At 41.2% G+C, this 24,617-nt stretch overlaps 1 protein-coding gene across 18 annotated transcripts in view; it reads left to right on the top strand.

Moving 5' to 3' along the window:
• The window catches only part of NRXN1 (neurexin 1), a 1,269,767-nt gene that overhangs the window by 534,994 nt on the left and 710,156 nt on the right, over positions 1-24,617 (top strand). For all 18 annotated transcript variants that reach the window (XM_039529862.1, XM_039529854.1, XM_039529856.1 and 15 more), the window contains one exon: positions 23,914-24,352. In XM_039529862.1, the coding sequence (XP_039385796.1) occupies positions 23,914-24,352 (439 nt within the window). The remainder of the gene's footprint in view (positions 1-23,913; positions 24,353-24,617) is intronic.

The following is a 24,617-nucleotide window of genomic DNA, read 5'->3' as shown; positions in this document are numbered from 1 at the left end:
TCTGAGTCAACAGTGTGCCCTTGTTGCCAAGAAGGCTAATGGCATTTTGGGCTGTATAAGTAGGGGCGTTGCCAGCAGATCGAGAGACATGATCATTCCCCTCTATTCGACATTGGTGAGGCCTCATCTGGAGTACTGTGTCCAGTTTTGGGCCCCACACTACAAGAAGGATGTGGAAAAATTGGAAAGAGTCCAGCGGAGGGCAACAAAAATGATTAGGGGGCTGGAGCATGACTTATGAGGAGAGGCTGAGGGAACTGGGATTGTTTACTCTGTAGAAGAGAAGAATGAGGCGGGGATTTGATAGCTGCTTTCAACTACCTGAAAGGGGGTTCCAAAGAGGATGGATCTAGATTGTTCTCAGTGGTATCAGATGACAGAACAAGGAGTAATGGTCTCAAGTTGCAGTGGAGGAGGTTTAGGTTGGATATTAGTAAACACTTTTTCACTAGGAGGGTAGTGAAGCACTGGAATGGGTTACCTAGGGAGGTGGTGGAAGTTTCTTTCTTAGAGGTTTTTAAGATCAGGCTTGACAAAGCCCTGGCTGGGATGATTTAGTTGGGAATTGGTCCTGCTTTGAGCAGGGGGTTAGACTAGATGACCTCCTGAGGTGTCTTCCAACCCTGATATTCTATGATTCTATGATTGTGACATGGATTCAAGTGTCTAGTATAAATGGATGCAGCTTACCCATTTTTCCCCTGCTTGAGTATGTGTGCAGGGAGTAGCTCTGCCCCCCACTAATTATTTGCATTATTAGGTATTTATATAATGGCAATGCTCAAAAATCCCTAATGGCCAATGCACCAGGCAGGGCAGCTGAGTCACTGCACATGGTACCATACTGCACAGGGTCCCATAACATGCCGCTGTTATAGGTCACCAGCAGGGTATTATCACCGTGCTCCTTCAGAGAAAAGGGGAACAATGAGAGAATTGTGCCCTAGAGATACTATAAGGCAGAATGCATCATGGGGCTACTCCTGGGATGATGAAGGACCATCTAGCCCATAGGAAAGTGGAGTCTTGTCCCCATGTCTGGAGTCTTCCTGTGTCATGAATAAATAAAATGAATGAGGCCACTGAACAGTTGACTATGAGTCAGCCTTCATATGTCAGGGATGCCTACAAATCTTACTCCCCTCCATGCCTGCTCCAATGGAAGATTTGTCAGCATAAGGACTACATGATCTGGCACAGTATATTAACAATCTTCACAAAAGAAGATGAATATTAGAGAGGAATTTCCAATATCACTTTAGCTTTTAAAAAACTGAGTTGTGCTGAGATTAAATAGAAAAACAGGTGGAAGGAACTGCATCTGTTCTGTTATAAAAAAATCTTGCTTAGCTTTCATGTACATTTTTGTGACTGCTTTTTCTATCCATAATTCAACATATGTCTTGTGTCTAGACCTGGTCAGAATTTTTCTTCTGAGAATATTTTTAATCATAAAATGTAGTTTAATTGAAATTTAAAAAAAGTTGGAAAATGTCAATTTCAACATTTTTCAATTTTCCAAAGTCACATTTTGAAATGCCTATTTAATTTAAAATGTCATTTCAATATCCTTTTAAGTTGAAATGCCCATTCAAAAAGAAAATGTTTGTTTCAGGATGAGAACAAATGTCAGTATATCTGGCACAGAAATTCCCTTTTTCTAACCACTTCTGTGTTCAATAAAATGGAGATGTGAGAAGTCCTCAGCAGTACTGCTTACGCTCACACTCCTAAATGTTAATTCTGTGAAGGTTCATTTAAAGGAAAACTACTGCCTGGCTCCCAAATAAAAACAGAACATTATACTGTAATTTGATTATGAGGAAGTAATTTAAATAAGCAAATATATTTTGGCAGAATCTACAGTATTTGCAGTACAGTGTGCTGTTTTTAAAGGTGTCTGCAAAGAGTTTTCAGGTCCATATGGGGTGAGGATAGCTTGTATACAAGTAGAAATAATTTTTTGTAATTCATTTTAAGCTAATATATAATTTAAAGCTAATACTGCATTTTACTGCATTTAAAATAAAATTGAAGCAAAATTTGGAACAAAAATTGTTTTGAACAAAAAATCAACACATTTGTTTTGAAAATGTCAAAATGTAGTGGTTTGACATTTTTATTTTTTTTCAGCCAGGACAGTCTAGTGAATTCAACACAAATTCGCAAAATGTTTTGGTTGGCCCAAATATGCATTTTTCAGTGAATAAAATTGTTAACAAAAAACTTCATTCCACTCAAGCTATTATTTCAAAATGCAGTTGTGTGAGGCTTGTTATAAGCTTTTACTGGTCATCTGACAAAGGAACTGGGCTTGATTCCAACCTGGATTGTGATTGCTTGGCATCTCTTAGGATCAGCCTTTGCTTATGTTGGAAGATATCAGGCTTTATATCACTGATTTCTTGTTCACCTTGATCTTCTGATTTGAAAAGTGCTCAGTGCACTTTAACATTGAGGATGACTAGTACTCCCCAGTGTCAAGCCTTTTGTGCACTAAATGTAAGCTTTTTGGCTCAGTACTGGAAAGATATAATTAATAGATTCCACACCTTTAAAACAAAATAATGTACCCTATTGTTATTAATGATTAATTAAAAGGGTTATTTTTAATGAAAACATTAACCTTAAATAACACACATAGATGGGCTATACATGAGCTATGGACATTGATGTTTTAGACACCAATGAGACAGACACTTTATAGATTTCCCCTCTTCTTGCATCCCTGTGCAATGCCCGAAGAGCAGAGGAAACAGTGGCTGCCTGAAAAGGGAAGATGAGTGTAATACAAGATCCAGAGTGGTCAGTGGAGGGTAGAACAGTGCACTGTCCAGGAATCCCCAGGAGAACTCTGGTACAGTCATTGTGGTGAAGGGTAAACCAGTTATGGAAAACATACAGTTAGTCAGATACTGTTTCCCCTTTTGCAGATGTGGACTTTTACTGCGCTACCAGTACCAACAGAGCTAGAGGAAGCTGTATTTTTTAAAGTGCGATCTATCGTGGCTTCTAATTGTCTTAAGTGTTTTAGGAGCCAAAGGCATCATTTGAAAGTGCTGGTGGATATAGAGTGTCTGATGCGAAGAAAGAGCTTAACTGAAGAGAGTTGTAGTGTTTCGGGTTGAAGAAAGGAGGCTGAAAAGACTCATGTGAGAACAGAAAAAGGAAAGAGAGGCACTTTCCAGTAATACTGTCAAGGAAGCTGTCTCTCAGTTAAATTACCCAGAAAAGGAAAGGAACAACATTTCCTTTTAATAAGTTACTGGCTGCTGAGTATATTTGGTTAAAAGTGAATCAGCTAGTTAGCTAAGTAGGGCAGAAGTTAGCCGTCAGCAGTGTAAGTTATAAGTCCATCAGCGACACAAGCAGAGTTCAGTTAGGCCCTGAGCCAGTACGTTAGCCAGGTACTGCACCAACTACCACACAAGATAGGGGGCAAGTTATTGTAGCTAGCCAACTAGATGCCAAGTCTGCATGACGGGCAGCTAACTACCATAGCAGAAAAGGAAGGAAATGATCTAGCTGGAAGCTAGCTGGGAAGCCAGTTCATATTCACGCTGCAGTCAGGAAAAAGACCAATTTCAGTCTTGGATTAATAGGCTATTTTCCCAGCAGTGAAATAAAGGGATCCTTTCGAACTATGAATCAGCCAACAGACTGGAATGGTGCAAAGTGGAAACCAGCCAGAAAGGCACACAGCCAACAGCTTGCCAGCAGTTAGATGCAGAAGCAACTTAGAAAGAGAGAAAGAGAGAGAGAGAGCAATCCAGGTTGTCAGGCAATTATTATTCTAGAGAAGTAGTAGGGTTAGGACATCAGCTGGCAGCTAGTAAAGTACGGAAGGGAGATGTCTAAGAAGGAAAAGCTAGTGAAGAGTGGAATATAAAAGACCTTTATTTCCCCCAAAGTATAGAGATTCATGCTCTCCTGACAAATTGATTGGAGCCTAAAATTGTTTGCATATCTGTTTATAAACCTGTGATTAATTCACTACAAAGAATTGTTCAGATGCTTGTAAATGTGACAAGGGTGAGACATTTTATTAACACATTAAAACTTTTCAAAGTATTTTTTTTTATTTTAGTGTTAATATAAATAAATCTTCCACATGGCCCCTTATCTATGATACAGCCATATGACTCCTGCCCTACACTTAAGTCCCTCTCGAAGACCCACCTCTGCCATGCTGCTTACAGTGTGGTGAGTTGGCTTGTGTATGAAGTGCTTATAGTTGTTCCCTTTCCCATCATCTCTGTCTGCTTAACTCTCTGTCCTTAGATTGTGAAGACCCTGGAGCTAAGGTCACCTTGCTTGAGAGTTTGGAAAGAACCTAGCATATTACAGGTGCTACCCTAACTATATAAATAATAATGACTGAACTGCTCTATTGTAATCACCATCCACTTTCGCATAACTCCTCTTGATTAACTCCTCTTGCTTACAGTCTTTAGACAATCCTTGCACTTAAAACCTGGTCTGTACTGGGGGGGGGGGGTTATTGGGGAAAGGCTAAAAGAAATGGCATGTATATAATTTTTATTGGAACTCAGCTAAATGTTGTGTGGTGAGTGGTAGGGGAGAAAATCCCAGACCCAACACAACAAATGATGCTCTAAAGAGTCCCTTGTTCTACCAAACAGTCACTTGAGGTTGTACATAATTTGTTTTGTTTTCTGGGTTTTGTGTGATATAGGCATGCAAAGCTGTTTTTGTCTCAAATAATACATTTTGTTTTCCTTTTGGTGATTTGCCTTGTTATTTTCATTTTGTGACATGTCTTGATGAAGGCTTTATTCCTATTTGGAAGCTGATTCAACCTATGTGGAACCAACTCACTCCTAAGTTCTTCAATTTAGGTGCTGCCAAGAAATTTCTAAGACTCTTTGCCATGGGAAATTCAAATATAAAAAAAGCCCCAAGCTCATTCATTAAAGTCTGTGAACACAGCAACCACAGTCAGAAAACCTCTAGCAGTCTGGCAACTGATAGCAAGGCTTAGAAAGAGAAATAACAAAATAATCTATTAAAAAAAATCATTAAAACACTCTTGTCCACAGCAGTATGAAAAACACTACAACAAGCCTACTATCAAAGCCATTATTAAAAACATTGCTTTTCAAATTTCTATGAATGTAATACATTAAACAATATTCCACTGAACTACTCTCCCCCACAGGAAGCAAAACAAAAAGCCATTCTTTAGCATCCTAAAATGTCCCAATTCAGACAATCTGAGCAGTAGAGACAGCAAACAAAGAAGCATTTGCAATGTCAGCTTTGTGACTTCCAGCTGAGCAGACCAATTCATGTCCTGTCTCCCAAAAGAGGTATCTGTCCAGCTAAGTTAGGTGGAGATGATTTACTGGGGTCTGTTTACTTTTAATTATGGCTAACCTCTCAAATAATGGAAAGGAAACCACATTTGAAAAAGAAGTGCAGAAATCATCACATTTTTACTCTTTAAATATACTACAGGTAGCTCTCTTCTATCTGTTCATATCTCCAATATGTCCATCAAGTATAATCATAATTATATAGCACTCTTGCAGCATTTTTGATCCATATATATCAAAGCACTTTACAAAGGTAGGTAACGATCATTATCGCCAATTTACAGATAGGGAAACTGAGGCACGGGGTATGTTAACTGGTCCATGGTTATAGACCAAGTCAGCAGTAACACAATACAGGTCTCCTAGTCCAGTGCCCTATCAACTTGACTGAGCAGCTTCCTTATAATCACTTAAGGTATGTCTGCACTGCAATGCAAAGTGTGGTTGCAGAAGAGTATTACCTGTGCTAGCATGGCTAAAAATAGCAGCATAGCTGCAATGACATGGGTTTCAGGGTGGGCTGTGGACCTGGAGTACCTAGTCACATTGCTGAAGCCCATGTCACTGCATCCACATGGCTATTTTAATGGTTATCACACTATGGAGTTGTGATAACTCCCTAGCAGCTGAACACCACCTGCAAAGTGCTGACTGCCTTCATCTCCCACCAGTTTCTCATTGGCTGGAGTGGAAAATGCTGAGCCCAGAATTGGCCCAATGTATATGACTGAAACATTTTTTCCAATACCAAAACTGTGGACCTGATTGACTGCACTGGTACTTCAGTTTTACACTGGTATAACTCTTAAAATCAGTGGTGTTGAACAGTGAAGCAAGATGAATCGGGCCGACAGTTATGGTGTTGGCAAGATGTTTGCAATGGGCCTTCAAACATAATCTTGGTTCCCTGGGGAGTTCAAAACAATGGTGATATTTTCTACTTTTTGTATACATTTGACTTTCTGGAATTTGCAGGCAGACAATAAAAACAATGGGACATATATTTATTGTCTGCATTAAGTGCATCTCTTTTGCTTTTAAAAAATGTATGATGCATTATATATCTTGTAACATTATGGAGAGTGAATGCAAAACAGAAACAATAAACAATGCAAGCTTAATGTCTCTAGTTAACCATTCAGCATAACTCTAAGGTGTTAGTGGGGTGTAAAGTGCTATAGTGACTTTGAGACATTTGTTGTTTATATCCAGAGTTTGTATAATGTAGGTTTTTACCATGTTAGATAATTATATGTTTATATCTTAGCAACCAGCCATTGCGTGTAACCATCATGTTTATTTTTCTTTTTAAATTACAAAACTTTCATTGGCTTGAGAGGGAACAGGCCCAGTAAAACTGATTGGAGCTTTGCCTGAATCTAGTGATAACATATCTGCTTCTTTCTGGACAATGTGAGCCACGTCCAGTGCTCCATGGGGCTAGATGGTGCACAGACCTTGTGTGTCTTTTCATCTTTGTATGCCCCCACCCAGGAGCCAAAGCACAATTGCAGTGAACTACTCACTAGAAGTCTAGACATCTAAAAAGGGGAAGTAAGAAGGGGCAGAACCAGGTCTTGAACCAGTCAGGTAAATACCTTATCAAACCTATCTTTCCTTGGACCACCATGCTCTACTGAACTGAAGCCTCTTCCTTCAGCAACGGTAGGATTTAGTATTTGCTCTAGGCAGAATCTTGGTAAGCAAGTTCTCAGACCACTCCATATCTAAAATAGTGCATCAAAATATATTTGACATTACCTTCTTGAATCTTTAGTTATACAGTAACTCCTCGCTTAACATTGTAGTTATGATCCTGAAAAATGCGACTTTAAGCGAAACGATGTTAAGCTAATCCAATTTTCCCGTAAGAATTTAAGATTTAATCTGACAAAGTATTTCACCATTGAAAATAAGTGACCTATGTTAATTTAGAGGCTGTCAACCATAGTGACTTAGGGCATATTGCTACAATGTGGTGGGGTCAGTATTCTGAAATATTTCGTAATAAGCAAAAGTGTTATGTGTTTGCTGAAAAGGAGTGATTCAAATCAAACATGCTACTCTTAGTCTCATGACTGGAGCTGGTGGACTATTTTTGACATGTTGATTAAAATTTTGCTTTTTTTTGTTTTTGTTTTGTGACAGGGTCAGGCTAGATGGCTACAGGAGAGTGTTAGAAGGCAGATATATTAGTCCCAGATTAAATAGATCCCTTTTCCCTGGGTAAGGTAACGGGCAGTTCCAAGCAGGAACTTGCTGGAACCAACTAAGGCAGGCAGGCTAATTAGGACACCTGGAGCCAATTAAGAAGGAACTGCTAGAATCAATTAGGACAGGCTGGCTAATCAGGGCACCTGAGTTAAAAAGGACCTCACTTCAGTTTGTAGCGTGCATGTGAGTAGCTGGGAGCAAGAGGCACTAGGAGCTGAGAGTGAGAAGGCATATTGCTGGAGGACTGAAGAGTACAAGCATTATCAGACACCAGGAGAAAGGTCCTGTGGTGAAGATAAAGAAGGTGTTGGGAGGAGGCCATGGGGAAGTAGCCCAGGGCAGGACCGGCTTCAGGCACCAGCTCAGCAAGCAGATGCTTGGGGCAGCCAAGGGGAAGGGATGGCATGTCAGGTTCTTCGGTGGCAATTTGGCGGCGGGTCCCTCGGTCCCTCTCGGAGGGAAGGACCAGCCGCCAAAGTGCTGCCAAAGAAGAAAGCGGTGTGGTGGAGCTGCTGCTGATCATGATCGCAGCTTTTTTTTTTTGCCACTTGGGTTGGCAAAAACCCTGGAGCCAGCCCTGGCCCAGGGAGTTGTAGCTGTTGTGCAGCTGTACCAGGAGGCACTCTAGACAACTGCAGTCCACAAGGCCCTGGGCAGGAACCCAGAGTAGAGGGTGGGCCCAGGTTCCCCCCAAACCGCCCAAATCCTGATCAGACACAGGAGGAATTTACCTGGACTGTGGCTTCTACCAGAGGGGAAGGGCTCTGGGCTGTTAACTGACCCACATGGTGAATCTCTGAGGCAAGCAAATCTGCCAATAAGCACAGGATCCACCAAGGTAGAGGAGGAACTTTGTCACAGTTTGTTTTAAATTTCCATAAAAATATTAGGTGGAAAAATATTTTTAAGTGAAACATTTTGTTAATTTTTCTACTAGTTCTGCTGGTGACTCTGTTCAGTCATTCATTCCTCTTGCTAGCAAATTCTGGAAAAGGAGACCATTCATTCTTTTGAAAGCAAGATCTGAGAAATGCAGTTCTTTCAAGAAGAGTAGGGGGGGAAGAAACCTAACTAGTTTTAAGACTGAGTTTGATACATTTATGAATGGGATTATATGGCATGGTTACCTGTGATAGGAGGGGACTGGACTCGATGACAACAAACATGTGGACAAGGGGGATCCAGTGGACATAGTGTACTTAGATTTCCAGAAAGCCTTTGACAAGGTCCTTCACCAAAGGCTCTTACGTAAATTAAGCTGTCATGGGATAAAAGGGAAGGTCCTTTCATGGATTGAGAACTGGTTAAAAGACAGGGAACAAAGGGTAGGAATTAATGGTAAATTCTCAGAATGGAGAGGGGTAACTAATGGTGTTCCCCAAGGCTCAGTCCTAGGACCAATCCTATTCAATTTATTCATAAATGATCTGGAGAAAGGGGTAAACAGTGAGGTGGCAAAGTTTGCAGATGAAACTAAACTACTCAAGGTAGTTAAGACCAAAATAGATTGTGAAGAACTTCAAAAAGATCTCACAAAACTAAGTGATTGGGCAACAAAATGGCAAATGAAATTTAATGTGGATAAATGTAAAGTAATGCACATTGGAAAAAATAACCCCAACTATACATACAATATGATGGGGCTAATTTAGCAACAACGAGTCAGGAAAAAGATCTTGGAGTCATCGTGGATAGTTCTCTGAAGATGTCCACGCAGTGTGCAGAGGCAGTCAAAAAAGCAAACAGGATGTTAGGAATAATTAAAAAGGGGATAGAGAATAAGACTGAGAATATATTATTGCCCTTATATAAATCCATGGTACACCCACATCTTGAATACTGTGTACAGATGTGGTCTCCTCACCTCAAAAAAGATAGTCTAGCACTAGAAAAGGTTCAGATGTCTGTCTTGGATAGTTGGAGATCTCTTTGTGGGCACCTGGCATTGGCCACTGTCGGTAGACAGATACTGGGCTAGATGGACCTTTGGTCTGACCCGGTACGGCCGTTCTTATGTTCTTATGACCCAAGAGATCTCTCCCAATCTTATGTTATTAAGATGAAATACGTTGTGTTGCTTTAACATAATCCCTTCTTATCAGTGTAGCAGTAGTCTTGATGGACTCCAGTGTTAGTCCCACCTACCCCTTATTAAGACGATGTTTTGAGGATGAGTTCTATTTTATTCTGGTTCTAATACTATACCCATAATAATATTTAAATGCCTTCCAATAATACATTAAACTATGTGTCTAACCTCTGTTGTGTGGTACTTGTCTTATTTCTCTCTTCTCTACTGGGAGAAAATATTAATAGATTTATATATATGACTGTTGTGCTATCTGTTTTTTTTATTAGTGAAGGCAGGTCACAGGAGTGCATGCTGCCCTGAAATAGCAAGTGGTGAGGTCTTAGATTCAGGTTGGTTCATGTCACAATCTGGAGCTGTTTCCAAGTAAGCTCAGTCTCCTGGCCAGGCAACTTGTATCCTTGCTATAGACAGTTCCATTGTGAGTAGAAAAAGAAATTGTTGACTGCATTCCTTATGCTGGAGCTTTAGGTGATCTTGCAGGTGTTCCAGGACCTCATCATTAAGCACCTTGAAGACCGAGGTCTTGAATTTGGACGTGATACTCTCTAGGGAGCCAGTATAGAGTGAGTGGAGGACAAGTCTGATATGCTTGTCGTAGCCTGTGTTGCTGTGGATATGTGCTGCTGTGCTCTGTACTGATTGAAGTTTCCTAAGGGCTGATAGTTTCATGCCCAAGTAGATTACATCTCTGTAGTGCATCTGGGTGGTAACTATCACAGTTAGAAAATCTCTGGAACGGATTAAAGACTGCCATTCTCTCAACATGTGCTGAGTCCATTGGCTATGTCATTCACCATCACCAAGATTGGTTTCATGAGAATGATGCTGAGATTCAGGGCTTACTTGACCAGAAAAGAAAAGCTCATCACATGTGGCAAAATGACATATCACATCAGCAGAGGAAAGAGTCATACAAGCAACTCAAGGCTGATGCGCAAAGGAAAATCCGTGACATCAAAAATATGTGGTGGCAAAAAAAGGCCCAAGATACTGAGCTTTATGCTGATAAACATGACATGAGGAGTTTCTTTCGGGCAATAAGGGCCATTTATGGCCTATGCTCCCATGGACTCATACCTGTCCAAGCCCCAAACGTGTCAACATTTTTTAAGGACAGCAAAGCCATCAAAGCTAGATGGAAGGAGCATTTTGAGCTACTCCTGAACCGTGAGTCAACTATCGTTGATGCCACTATTGAGTCTATACCTCAAAGACATGAAAGAGAATCTCTTGCTGACCACCCATCCTTGAAGAAGTAACACAAGCCACTATGCAGACTAAGAATATCAAGGCAGTAGGGCCAGATGGCATACCAGCTGAAGTCTACAAGTTTGGAGGTGAAGAACTGGTAGGGAAGCTCCATGGACCTTTTCTTCATATCTGGAATAATAGAAGATTCCAGAAGACTTGAGAAACACTAACATTGTTACAATCTTTAAAAAAGGAGATAAGTCAAAGTGTGGAAACTATCAAGGCATTGCCTTGCTATCTATAGCAGAGAAAGTTCTTGCCCATATCCTCTTAAACTGATTACTTCCCCTGGCTCAGGAAACATTGCCTGAATCTTGGTGCAGTTTTAGACCATCCCGCAGGGCAACCAACATGATCTTCATTGCCTGCAAAATCCAGGAAAAATCTTGGGAGCAAAATCAGGACCTGTACATGGCTTTCATCAATTTGACAAAGGCCTTTGACTCTGTCAATTGCAAAGCCCAGTAGAAGATGCTGGCCAGATTTGGCTGTCCTCCAAAATTTGTTAAGGCCCTAAGGCCTCCCCATGATCAGATGACTGCCACAGTTCTCTGTAATGGCCAGGAGATGGAAACTTCCATCATCAAAACTGGGGTTAAGCAAGGATGCGTTGTTGCCCCAACCCTGTTTTCCATCTATTTAGTAGTCATTTTGGTCCTCATTAAAGATCATCTCCCCAATGGAATTGACATTCAATACAGAATGGATGGACAGCTCTTTAATCTTCAACGTCTTCGCTCGAAGTCTAAAGTCTTCAGGGCATCCATTACTGATCTTCTGTATGCTGATGATTGTGTCATCCTCGCGCACACTGAGGATGACCTTCAGTCCATACTGGATTTTCTTGCACAAGCTTACTGAAGCCTAAGACTCTCACTCAATATTGAGAAGACTAAAGGGTTCTATCAACCTGCTTCAGGCCTTGCACATGACCCACCACAAATCAACACTGAGGATCAGATTTTGGAGACAGTTGAGCACTTTTTGCTACCTCGGTAGCCAACTTTCTCAAAATGCAAAAATCAACAGTGAGATCCAGCACAAGATCCAGTGCTCAAGTGCTTCCTTTTGGGAAATTGCTCTGATGGTTTTCATGTACCGTGACCTTCGACAGGACACTGATATCCAGGTCTATAAGACAGTTGTTGTTCCAACACTCCTCTATGGATGCAAAACCTGGGTGACCTATCAATAGCACCTCAAGAGTTTGTAGAGGCATCACCAACAATGGCTCCACAAGATCGTCACACTAATGCCAGCATCCTCACCAAAGCCAATGTCACCAGCATTGTAGCAATGATCCTCATGCACCAACTTTGCTGGCTTGGACATTGTGTGCGGATGCCAGACTCTTGCTTCCCAAAACAAGCCCTTTACTCTCAGCTCACCCATGGTCCGAGATCCCATGGTGGTCAGAGTAAACCCGACAAAGACACACTGAAAGCGTATCTTAAGAAAACTGATGTGGACATCACAAGCTGGGAAGAGCAAGCCACCAACCGACCCCAATGGTGCCATATCCTCCATCAGGCAGTGGCCCGCTTCAAGGAGAAGCACCTTGCCCTCTAAGCTGAAAAGAGAGAGAGGAGGAAGGAAAAAGAAGTAACTTTCTCCCAGCAGGCCGCTGGCATGCCACAAAATGTCTGTACCTACTGCGGGCAGATTTGTGATTCCAGGATCGGACTCCTGAGTCATCTCTGGACCCATATGTAAATCCATGGTAGAGATCATCCTCGAATCGAGGGATTGCCAATCATCAATCATCACATTTCAGGGCAATTTCACATGTATTTCCCTTCTGCGGTTCACCAAGGGCACCCATTCTTAGGTTTCTGGATCCCCAGCTGTGACCTCTCTTGGATACATGCACAAGTCTCACTCCATCATGACCAGGGCATTTCCAGATTGATCAGTTCCATATCTACTCTATGAATCCTCAGCAAGTCAGATTGTCTACACAAGCCTGCTTTGCTTTTCTCCTCAGAGGTTATAAAAACAGCATTATTGCCCACAGTTATAAGCTGCAACACAGCTTTACCTATACAAGCAGATATATTCCTAAGGTGAAAGCAATTCAGAGAACTTATTAAAATAATAAAAGAACTTACACACATGCTAATAATCTTACCAAGGGCACTGGGAGGAGACAGTCATTCAAACCCACCAAGGGGTTTTTCTGTGGTTACAAGTTCATAACAATTTTGGCTCAGAACAAGCACACCCATGAATCTGAGAGTTGCTCCTTTATACAGTTTGGACCTCTGATCTTGTCCTCATGAAACAAGTGGCCAACAGACAAAAGTCCCCTCCTCGGGGCAAAGGTTCGAAAGGCTGAGTTGCTGGATACATTACAGAGTGGATACATTAGTAAACACTTCCCCGTGGAGATTTCCTGGGAAACCTATTTAACTTTAAAAGTTCATTCTTGTCCTGCACATTGTTTCAGATAGTCCTTAGAAGCTTGCAACACTTCCCAGGGTTTACATTAGTCATGTCTTCCCCTAGAGAAGTTACATACAATCCCACAATAATACATAAACATTTGCATTTTTAATATGAAGAACTTCTAAAAATATATAAACTTAATTCAGTGAAGTTTAAGTTAATTCAATAAGATTTTTCCAGGAAATTGCTGTATCTGTCATAGTAACAAAAGCATATATGGCTGGTACATACTGCCAAGATGGTACATAGCTGGTAAAGTGTTACTTGCAGATGCTGCTATGTGAGAATTTAGGATAAGCAAAGAATCCAGAAGCACTCCTGTGCTGCAAACCGCACTGACATGATTACTTGTGGGTGTGTTTATAAACAGCCATGGAAACTTCAGTCCCACTAAAAACATTACTATCTTTTCCCTTGGATTGAGTCCTCATTTAGAATTATATTTTGAGACTTGTCAGTAGCCAGATTTTAATCTATTTAGTGTGTACCATGTTGATTTTGTATCATCTCTATTTCTTAATCAAAATGTCATGTGGTACCAAACATGACTATAATATTGATGTAATATTCTTAACCTTTATCAACCAAACAAAAAAGGATATAAAATTAATTTGATGTCTTATTGTCTGCAAACCCATGTTAGTTGGCATTATGTGTATTATTCTCTTTTAATTCTTTATTGATAGAGTCCAGTATCAGCCATTCCATCACTTTGCCTGGGATAGATATGAGGCTGGCAGGCATATAATCACCCAGGTCATCTCATTTTTCCTTTTAAAATATTGGCACATGAGCTTTCTTCTAGTGTTCTGGAACTTTCCCAGTGTTCCAAGATTTATTGAAAATCAACATTGAGTCCACAAAGCTCCTGAGACAGCTCTTTTAAACTCTGGTATACAAGTTTTCCACACCATCTGATTTTAAAATGTCTAATTTTAATAGCTACTATTTAACATCCTCCTGTGTTACTATTGTAATGAAAAGTATATCTTCATCTGGTTTTTTACTAAATATAGAACAGAAATATCTATGGAATACTTCTGCCTTTTCTGCATTATTATTCACAACTTTATCCTTTCCATCTAGTAACTGTACAAATACCATTGTTAGATTCCTTTGTTCCTAATATAATCTTTAAAAATCTTCCTTGTCCTTAATTCAACTGACAATTGATTTCTTCTTGGGTCTTTTTGCTTCCCTTATCAATTTTATACAATTCCAATCGTCTAATTTATATATTTATATTCATTGCTATCAAGTTCCCCTTTTTCATGTGTGTGTTTATACATAACATTTATAACTGCTTTTACTTCCCCTTTAGGTCTGGTTACATTTTTTTTTAATTAGCTTGGAATTTGTTCGTGATTGTGGCATTGAGAGTTTTTGAGACTCTAATAAAATATTTTTAAACAATTCCCAATTATCATTTGCTTTTTCTGTTTTAATTTTTTCCCTGTTGATTTGGCTTATAATTGTATTCAATTTTGTAAATTGGCCCTCTTAAAACACCAAGTATACTTTTTCATTTGTTGTGTGAGATCCGAATAATCAAAACATGATCACATACACTTCAGGAATCACTCATTTCAGTTCTGCAATCAATTCTTCTTTACTGGTTAAGATGAGGTCTAATATAAAATTCCTTCATGTTGGATGCTACATTTTTTTGAATTAGGAAATTGTCATCTATAATCTTTAGAAATTCTGAGGATGTTTCAATACTGGCAGTTTTAGATCTCCAGTATGTCACATGGGTTGTAATTCTGTATAATAACCACCTCCCCCCGCCCCCATATATAGATGCTTAAGGGGTCAGTTACCCTTTTTCTGTGTGATATGGTGGTCTTCAGCAGACACCAGTAGTACCGAGCTATCTCTTAGGACATGGATCCATAAACATTCAAGACCATTTGCATCTGAGTTGTCAGTGTCTAAGGATATGTCTGCACTGCAATAAAACACTGCAGCTGGCCCATGTCAACTGACTGAGACTCGTGAGGCTTGGCTGTGGGGCCATAAAATTGCAGTGCAGATATCCAGGCTTGGGCTGAATCCTGTGCTCTGGGACTGCAGCTGGCCTCAAGCCCAAGCCCAGATATATAGATTGCAATTTTATAGCCCCGCAGCCTGACCCCATGAATCTGAGTCAGCTGACACAGGCCAGACACAGGTGTTTTATTACAGTCTTGACATATCCTCAGAAACAGATAAAACCATTTTTTACATAGTGCCCTATCCCTCTCCCCTTTTGCCATCTCAATCCTTCCTAAAAAGACTATAACATTGATTTTAACATTTTAGTCATGTGGATCTTCCCATCAATTTTCAGTAATATCAAATAGATTGAATTTATGCTCACAAATGAGCAATTCCAGTTCCTCTTGTTAATTATCCACATGCATTGGAATATAGGCAATTAGATTTTTTTTTCTTTTCATGGCCCTTCATTTACTTGACTGATTTTTGTTCCCAACATCTTCATTTAGTTATGAGTGTTCATTTGTTCCCCCTTTTCACCATCCCCTTTTGTTGTTAAACACCCTGCTGACTAGCCTAGCCAGCTGTCCCCTAGAAAATTGGTTCCCTTTCTACTGTGATGAAGTTCATCCAAATTGTAAAGCCCACTCCCTCCCCCCAGGAAGGTGGGTCAGTGTTCCACTAAACTATGTTACACCACTTACATAGCCAGTAGTTCACTTCCAGAATCTTAATCTTCTACTTTTAGTCTTCCTTTGCTCACGAGACAAAAAGAAGCTCCAAGAAGATTACTTGGACCTTCTGCATCCCTCTAAGTTCCCTTAAGCCAGCTAAAATCTGTGAAGTATCTTGTGAAGCAGTGTCGTTAGTTCCAATATGTAACATCTCCAGTGGATCTTTTCCCATCGACTTCCAATCTTAGAGTCACATTTCATGCCTTTCTTTAGGAAGAGAGCATACCACCCTGATGAATTGCAAAGTGTTTCAATTCTTCTTCCAATAGAATTCCCAACAAGGACAGTCTGTCTGTCTTGGATTGTTGGAGATCTCTTTGTGGGCATGCTAAGCATCCCTCCGCAGGTGTGTCCCATACAGCTCTCCATTTCATTGGACCAGTGAATCTTCACAGATATTTTTGAGAAAAGGTAGGCAAGGTAATATCTTAAGGTAACAGAAGTTGGTCCAATAAAAATATTACCTCACCCACCTGGTGTATCTAATATCCTGGGACCAACATAGCTACAACACTGTAAACAACAAGAGATATTTTGGGCTGTTTTCACAATTGGATAGAATCATAGAATCACAGAATATCAGAGTTGGAAGGGACCTCAGGAGGTCATCTAGTCCAACCCCCTGCTCAAAGCAGGACCAATTCCCAACTAAATCATCCCAGCCAGGGCTTTGTCAAGCCTGACCTTAAAAACCTCTAAGGAAGGAGATTCCACCACCTCCCTAGGAAACCCATTCCAGTGCTTCACCACCCTCCTAGTGAAAATTTTTTTCCTAATATCCAACCTAAACCTCCCGCACTGCAACTTGAGAACATTACTCCTTGTTCTGTCATCTGCTACCATTGAGAACAGTCTAGATCCATCCTCTTTGGAACCCCCTTTCAGGTAGTTGAAAGCAGCTGTCAAATCCCCCCTCATTCTTCTCTTCTGCAGACTAAACAATCCCAGGTCCGTCAGCCTCTCCTCATAAGTCATGTGCTAAGGTAATAATTGGAGATATACCAATCTCCTAGAGCTAGAAGGGACCTTGAAAGGTCATCAAGTCCAGCCCCCTGCCTTCACTAGCAGGACAAATTTTTGCCCCCGATCCCTAAGTGGCCCCCTTAAGGATTGAATTCAAAACCCTGAGTTTAGCAAGCCAATGCTCAAACCACTGAGCTATCCCAGCCCCCTAATCATTTTTGTTGCCCTCCGCTGGACTCTTTCCAATTTTTCCACATCCTTCTTGTAGTGTGGGGCCTAAAACTGGACACAGTACTCCAGATGAGGCCTCACCAATGCTGAATAGAGGGGAATGATCATGTCCCTCGATCTGCTGGCAATGCCCCAAAATGCCGTTAGCCTTCTTAGCAACAAGGGCACACTGTGTTAGCAGCTTTCCTTTTCTCAGGACTAGACTTGTATCAAACCCTTAAAATTCTTGGCAACAAGGGCACACTGTTGACTCATGTCCATCTTCTCATCCATTATAACCTCTATGTCCTTTTCTGCAGAATTGCTGCCTAGCCATTTGGTCCCTAGTCTGTAACAGTGAATGAGATTCTTACGTCCTAAGTGCAGGACTCTGCACTTGTCCTTGTTGAACCTCATCAGGTTTCTTTTGGCCCAATCCTCTAATTTGTCTAGGTCCCTCTGTATCCTATTCCTACCCTCCAGCGTATCTACCACTTCTCCCAGTTTAGTATCATCTGCAAACTTGCTGAGAGTGTAGGCCATGCCATCCTCCAGATCATTAATGAAGACATTGAACAATACCGGCCCCAGGACCGACCCTTTGGGCATTCCGCTTGAAACTGGCTGCCAACTAGACATGGAGCTGTTGATCACTACCCATTGAGCCCAACGATCTAGCCAGCTTTCTGTCCATCTTATAGTCCATTCATCCAGCCCGTACTTCTTTAACTTGCTGGCAAGAATACTGTGGGAGACCATATCAAAAACTTTGCTAAAGTCAAGGAATAACACATCCACTGCTTTCCCCTCAGTCCACAGACCCAATTATCTCCTCATAGAAGGCAATTCGGCTAGTAAGGCATGACTTGCCCTTGGTGAATCCATGCTGACTGTTCCTGATCACTCTCCCCTAAGTGCTTCAGAATTGATTCCTTGATGACCTGCTCCATGATTTTTCCAGGGACTGAGGTGAGGCTGACTGGCCTGTAGTTCCCCGGATCCTCCTTCTTCCCTTTTTTAAAGATGGGCACTACATTAGCCTTTTCTCAGTCATCCGGGACCTCCCCCGATCGCCATGAGTTTTCAAAGATAATGGCCAATGGCTCTTCAATCACATCGGCGAGCTCCTTTAGCACCCTTGCATGCAGCGCATCTGGCCCCATGGACTTGTGCTCGTCCAGTTTTTCTAAATAGTCCTGAACCACTTCTTTGTTCACAGAGGGCTGCTCACCTTCTCCCCATACTGTGCTGCCCAGTGCAGCAGTCTGGGAGCTGACCTTGTTTATTAAGACAGAGGCAAAAAAATCATTGAGTACATTAGCTTTTTCCACATCCTCTGTCACTAGATTGCCTCCCTCATTCAGTAAGGAGCCCACACTTTCCTTGACTTTCTTCTTGTTGCTAACATACCTGAAACCCTTCCTGTTACTCTTAACATCTCTTGCTAGCTACAACTGCAAGTGTGATTTGGCCTTCCTGATTTCACTCTGCATGCCTGAGCAATATTTTTATACTCCTCCCTGGTCATTTGTCCAAGCTTCCACTTCTTGCAAGCTTCTTTTTTGCGTTTAAGATCAGCAGGGATTTCACTGTTAAGCCAAGCTGGTCGCCTGCCATATTTACTATTCTTTCTACACATTGGGATTTTTTTTCCTGCAACCTCAATAAGGATTCTTTAAAATACAGCCATCTCTCCTGGACTCCTTTCCTCCTCATGTTATTTTATGAGGGGATCCTGCCCATCAGTTCCCTGAGGAAGTCAAAGTCTGCTTTTCTGAAGTCCAGGGTCTGTATTCTGCTGCTCTCCTTTCTTCCTCGTTTCAGGATCCTGAACTCGACCATCTCATGGTCCCAGGTTCCCATCCACTTTTGCTTCCCCTACTAATTCTTCCCCGTTTGTGAGCAGCAGGTCAAGAAGAGCTCTGCCCCTACTTGGTTCCTCCAGCACTTGCACCAGGAAATTGTCCCCTACACTTTCCAAAAACTTCCTGGATTGTCTGTGTACCTCTGTATTTCTCTTCCAGCAGATATCAGGGTGATTAAAGTCTCCCATGAGAACCAGGGCCTGCGATCTAGTAACTTCTGCTAGTTGCCAGAAGAAAGTCTCGTCCACCTCATCCCCCTGGTCTGGTGGTCTGTAGCAGACTCCCACCAAGACATCACCCTTGTTGCTCACTCTTCTAAACTTAATCCAGAGACTCTCAGGTTTTTCTGCAGTTTCATACCAGAGCTCTGAGCAGTCATACTGCTCTCTTACATACAATGCAACTCCCCCACCTTTTCTGCCCTGCCTGTCCTTCCTGAACAGTTTATTTCCATCCATGACAGTACTCCAGTCATGTGAGTTATCCCACCAAGTCTCTGTTATTCCAGTCACATCATAGTTTCTTGACTGGGCCAGGACTTCCAGTTCTCCCTGCTTGTTTCCCAAGCTTCTTGCATTTGTGTATAGGCACTTAAGATAATTCACTGATTGTCCCGCTTTCTCAGTCTGAGACAGGAGTCCTCCTCTCTTGCACTCTCCTGCTCGTGCTTCCTCCCCGTATTCCAGTTCTCCACTTACCTCAGGGCTTTGGTCTCCTTCCCCTGGCAAACCTAGTTTAAAGCCCTCCTCACTAGGTTAGCCAGCCTGCTTGTGAAGATGCTCTTCCCTGTCTTCGTTAGGTGGAGCCCATCTCTGCCTAGCACTCCTCCTTCTTGGAACACCATCCCATGGTCAAAGAATCCAAAGCCTTCTCTCTGACACCACCTGCGTAGCCATTCGTTGACTTCCACAATTTGACGATCTCTACCCACGCCTTTTCCCTGCACAGGGAGGATGGACAAGAACACCACTTGCGCCTCAAACTCCTTTATCCTTCTTTCCAGAGCCACGTAGTCTGCAGTGATCCGCTCAAGGTCATTCTTGGCAGTATCATTGGTGCCCACGTGGAGAAGCAGGAAGGGGTAGCGATCTGAGGGCTTGATGAGTCTCGGGAGTCTCTCTGTCACATCGTGAATCCTAGCTCCTGGCAAGCAGCAGACCTCTCAATTTTCTCGGTCGGGGTGGCAGATAGATGACTCAGTCCCCCTGAGGAGGGAGTCCCCAACCACCACCACCCTCCTCCTTCTCTTGGGAGTGGTGGTCGTGGAAGCCCCATCCCTAGGACAGTGCATCTCATGCCTTCCAATTGGTAGAGTCTCTTTCTGCTCCCTTCCCTCAGATGTATCATCTAGTCCACTCTCCGCATTAGTACCTGTGGAGAGAACATGAATATGGTTGCTCATCTATATCTCCATTGCTGATACATGGACGCTCCTCTTTCTTCTTTTGGAGGTCACTTCTCCTCCTCTTGACTCTGGTGGCTATGAACTGCCAGGCCTCTTCTTTGATGCTCATGCTCTCTGGTTCCTTCGTGGACAGTTCTTTTCTCACTTGAATCTGGCATGGTAATGCTTGCTCTTTCTGCTAGTGCAAGATTTCCCCAAGCTCTCTGATAGTCTGCAGTGTCTGTACTTGTCCTTCCAGAGCACAAATCTTTTCTTCCAGCGCAGCCACCAGCTTGCACTTCATACAGAGGAATTCCCTTCTGGCAGGAAGGATATCATGTCACCACTGTTCCATCACTGACCATCACAGTACTGATCACAGAACAATACCTAGAAAGGGAGCCTCTCACACTCTTTCTCCCCTGTTTGCCAATCCCATTTGCCCACCCAGGAGTTTGCCTAGTAACTTCATTGGAGTTGACACTGATTAACACTAGGGTAAGATAGGATTCAGGCCTATTTAATGTCTGCATATGTATAGTAAAGACTATTTTTTCCTCATTCTAAGATGTGCAGAGCACCTTCAGCTCCCATGGGAAGAAGCAGCACCATATAGAACTATACCCAGTGAGAAAGAGGGGGAGAGATTTATTGTTAGTTTTTAGGACTATATTTTAATATGGTGGAATATATTCCACCATTATTTATTATAAAACGGATGGTCATATCGTCAGCTGGCGTAAATTGTCATTTCTCCATTTAAATTAATGGAGTTCCAGTGATTATACCAGCTGAGGATCTGGCCCTCACATTTTTAATATATGTTTATATTTGGACACTATTTTACAACAGCCACTCCTGAGATGTGTCATCTATGGTACGTTTACCTTTGATCTGGGCTCATAATTCCCAACGTGAGGAGAGGCACCCTTGCCAGGTCTGGTCAAGCTAGTGCTCTAGAAATAGAGTAGCCACAACAGCACAAACAAGAGGAAGGGTGAGCTGCCAAGTATATACCTGTCTGAGACAGTAGGCAAATACTCAAAGGCAGCTCACCCCTCCTGCCATTCATGCCAGCACAGCTATGCTCTATTTATTAACACACTAGCTCAATCAGAGCTAGTGCAGCTATGTCTCCTTTCATTGGCAATTATACTCCTACCTCAAAGTATAGCCATACCCTTAGAAACACAAAACGTTAGGGGGCTAAAGAGAGATTTCTACTTTACTGGGACCCTCAATTAATGATGTTTCAGAGCCAGGCATTTACTGTGCATTATCGATTAATTTTATTGATTGTTTAACATGATCCCCAATGCCCATTAGTGGAGAGACTTGCATATACAGCAGTCATGTTATTCATAACACAGAAAGAACACCGCTACCAGAATATGTTGATAAACAGTATGATAGCAGTGGTTTTATTGCTTAGAAAAAGACTTGTGTGGCCAGCTTTTCTGGGGGGTGGAGTAAAACAAAGGTATGATATGGAACAGGAGCATTTGAAACGCAGGTTGATTAAATTAAAAACAAATACTGTCTTTCAGCTTTATCCAATAACCTTCAGCCAGACTTTAATGGTGGGGAAATTCAGCAGTATGGCATCCAGTCATACTGTCTGTGATTGTCCTGGCTTCAGTCTTTTCTCTGATATTGGCGTCCCAATTGTATTGCTTCATGGTCAACACAGATGCTATTATCCCCAATTCCTAGGACAAGGCAAAAATGTGTTAACTTGTGGAAAAAAAATGTTACAAAGTGATATCTGACCTTGAAAGATTTTGTATACAGGAGTACAAGACTTAAGAAAGTAATAAAGAGCTTAGGGGAGCAAGAAATCTAATACTTCACTGACATCAGCAAAATGGCTGCACACAGAAGGCTATTCAACAATCAAGTACACACAAGCTAATTTGCCACAGATAGCACAAATTCTGTGCAGATTCTTTTAGATTATTTGAATTAACTAGGAATATTTTTAGAGCAATGCTGTTTGATTTAATTCAAGCTATTGTTAGTGTTAGTTAATGAAAAGAGCTACTTCATATATTATATAGATATAGATATATATAAATAAGGTTACAAGTAATAGCCAACATGAATTTGTCAAAAACAAATAATGCCAAAACAACCTAATTTCATTCTTTGACATGGTTACTGGCCTAGTGGAAAAGGGGGAAGCTGTAGATGTGATTTATCTTGATTTTAAGTAAAGCTTTTCAGACAGTCCCACATGACATTCTCCCAAGCAACATGGGGAAATGTGGTCTAAAATTACTATAAGTAGGTGCATTTTTTTTTAAAGATTGTACTCGAAGAGTAGTTATCAATGACTAGCTGTCATACTGGGAGGATGCATCTAGAGGGTCCCACAGGGGTCTTTCCTGGGTCCAGTGCTTTTTAATTTGGATAATGGAGTGGAGAGTATGCTTATAAAATTTGTAAATGATGCCAACCTGGGAGGGGTTACTAACACTTTGGAGAAGAGGATTGGAATTCAAAACAACCTTGACAAATCTGAGAATTGGTCTGATATCAACAACATGTAATTCAATAAACAAGTGTAAAGTACTGCACTTAGGAAGGTAAAATCAAATGCACAAATACAAAACAGAGAATAATTGGCTAAGCAGTATTACTGCTGAAAAGGATCTGTGATTATAGTGAATCATATTGAACATAAGCCAACAATGTGATGCAGTTGTGAAAAAAGCTGATATTTCTCTGGGGTGTGTTAATAGGAGTTTACATGTGTAAGATGCAGAAGATAATTGTCCTGCTCTATCAGCACTGTTGAGGCCTCAGCTGGAGTACTGTGTCCCAGTTTTGAGTGCCACATTGTAAGAAAAAATTGGAGAGAGTCCAGTGGAGAGCAACTAAAGTGATAAAAGGTTTAAAAAACCTGACCAATGAGGGAATTAAAAAACAAAACAAAACTGGGCATATTTAGTCTTGAGAAAAGACAGGGGAAACCTGATAAGTCTTCAGATATGTTAATGGCTGTTACAAAGAGGACTATGATCAGTTGTTCTCCATGTCCAATGCAGGTGGGACAAGAAGTAATCGATTTAATTTGCAGCTAGTAAGATATAGGTTAGGTATTAGGGAAAACTTTCCAACAATATGGATAGCTAAACACTGAATAGACTTCTAAGGGTGGTTTCAGAATCCCCATCATTGGAGGTGTTTAAGAACAGGTTAGCCAAACACCTGTTAGGGATTGTCTAGGTATACTTGGTCCTCCCTCAGTGCAATGGCTGGCCTAGATGACTTCTCAAGGTCTCTTCCAGCCCTACATTTCTATGATGTATATATCTGTACATTCTCATATATTAAATAGCATCTATTATTAGCGACTGAGATACTTGAACCTATTGAGGGTTATGTTTGATTGGTTAATACAGTTAATTCTACCATTGTAACCACTGTGCTTTGTCTGCAGGTTGTATATAAAAATAACGATGTCAGACTGGAGTTATCTCGACTTGCCAAGCAAGGAGATCCTAAAATGAAGATTCATGGAGTTGTAGCATTTAAATGTGAGAATGTTGCAACCTTGGATCCAATCACATTTGAAACACCGGAGTCTTTCATCTCTTTGCCAAAGTGGAATGCCAAGAAAACAGGGTCAATATCATTTGACTTTCGCACAACTGAGCCAAATGGACTGATTCTTTTCAGTCATGGAAAACCAAGGCATCAGAAAGATGCCAAACACCCACAAATGGTAAAGGTTGACTTTTTTGCCATTGAGATGCTTGATGGTTACCTTTACCTGCTGTTAGATATGGGATCGGGTACTATTAAAATAAAAGCCTTGCAAAAGAAAGTGAATGATGGAGAGTGGTACCATGTGGACTTTCAGCGGGATGGACGGTCAGGTAAATTTCTTAAAATAGCTTCTTCTTCTTTTCTTTTTTTCTGTTTAAAAAGATTTGAGAGTTGTAATTATATGGTGTTTTTTTACTGTTGAAGTTACATATCAGCTAAATAAGGGAGGTATAATGAATCATTATTGTCAGGTATTAAAACTCAAAACACAAATGATTTCCAGAGAACAGTATGTTATGTGAACTAACTCTTGCAAGTCAATGTATCATGTAGTTGCAAAAAACAGTAAAAACAACAAAAATAAAATACCAAACA

Source organism: Mauremys reevesii, linkage group 3 (genome assembly GCF_016161935.1).
Source record: "Mauremys reevesii isolate NIE-2019 linkage group 3, ASM1616193v1, whole genome shotgun sequence".
NCBI lineage: Eukaryota > Metazoa > Chordata > Testudines > Geoemydidae > Mauremys > Mauremys reevesii.
This window is presented reverse-complemented; position numbering and strand designations above follow the sequence as displayed.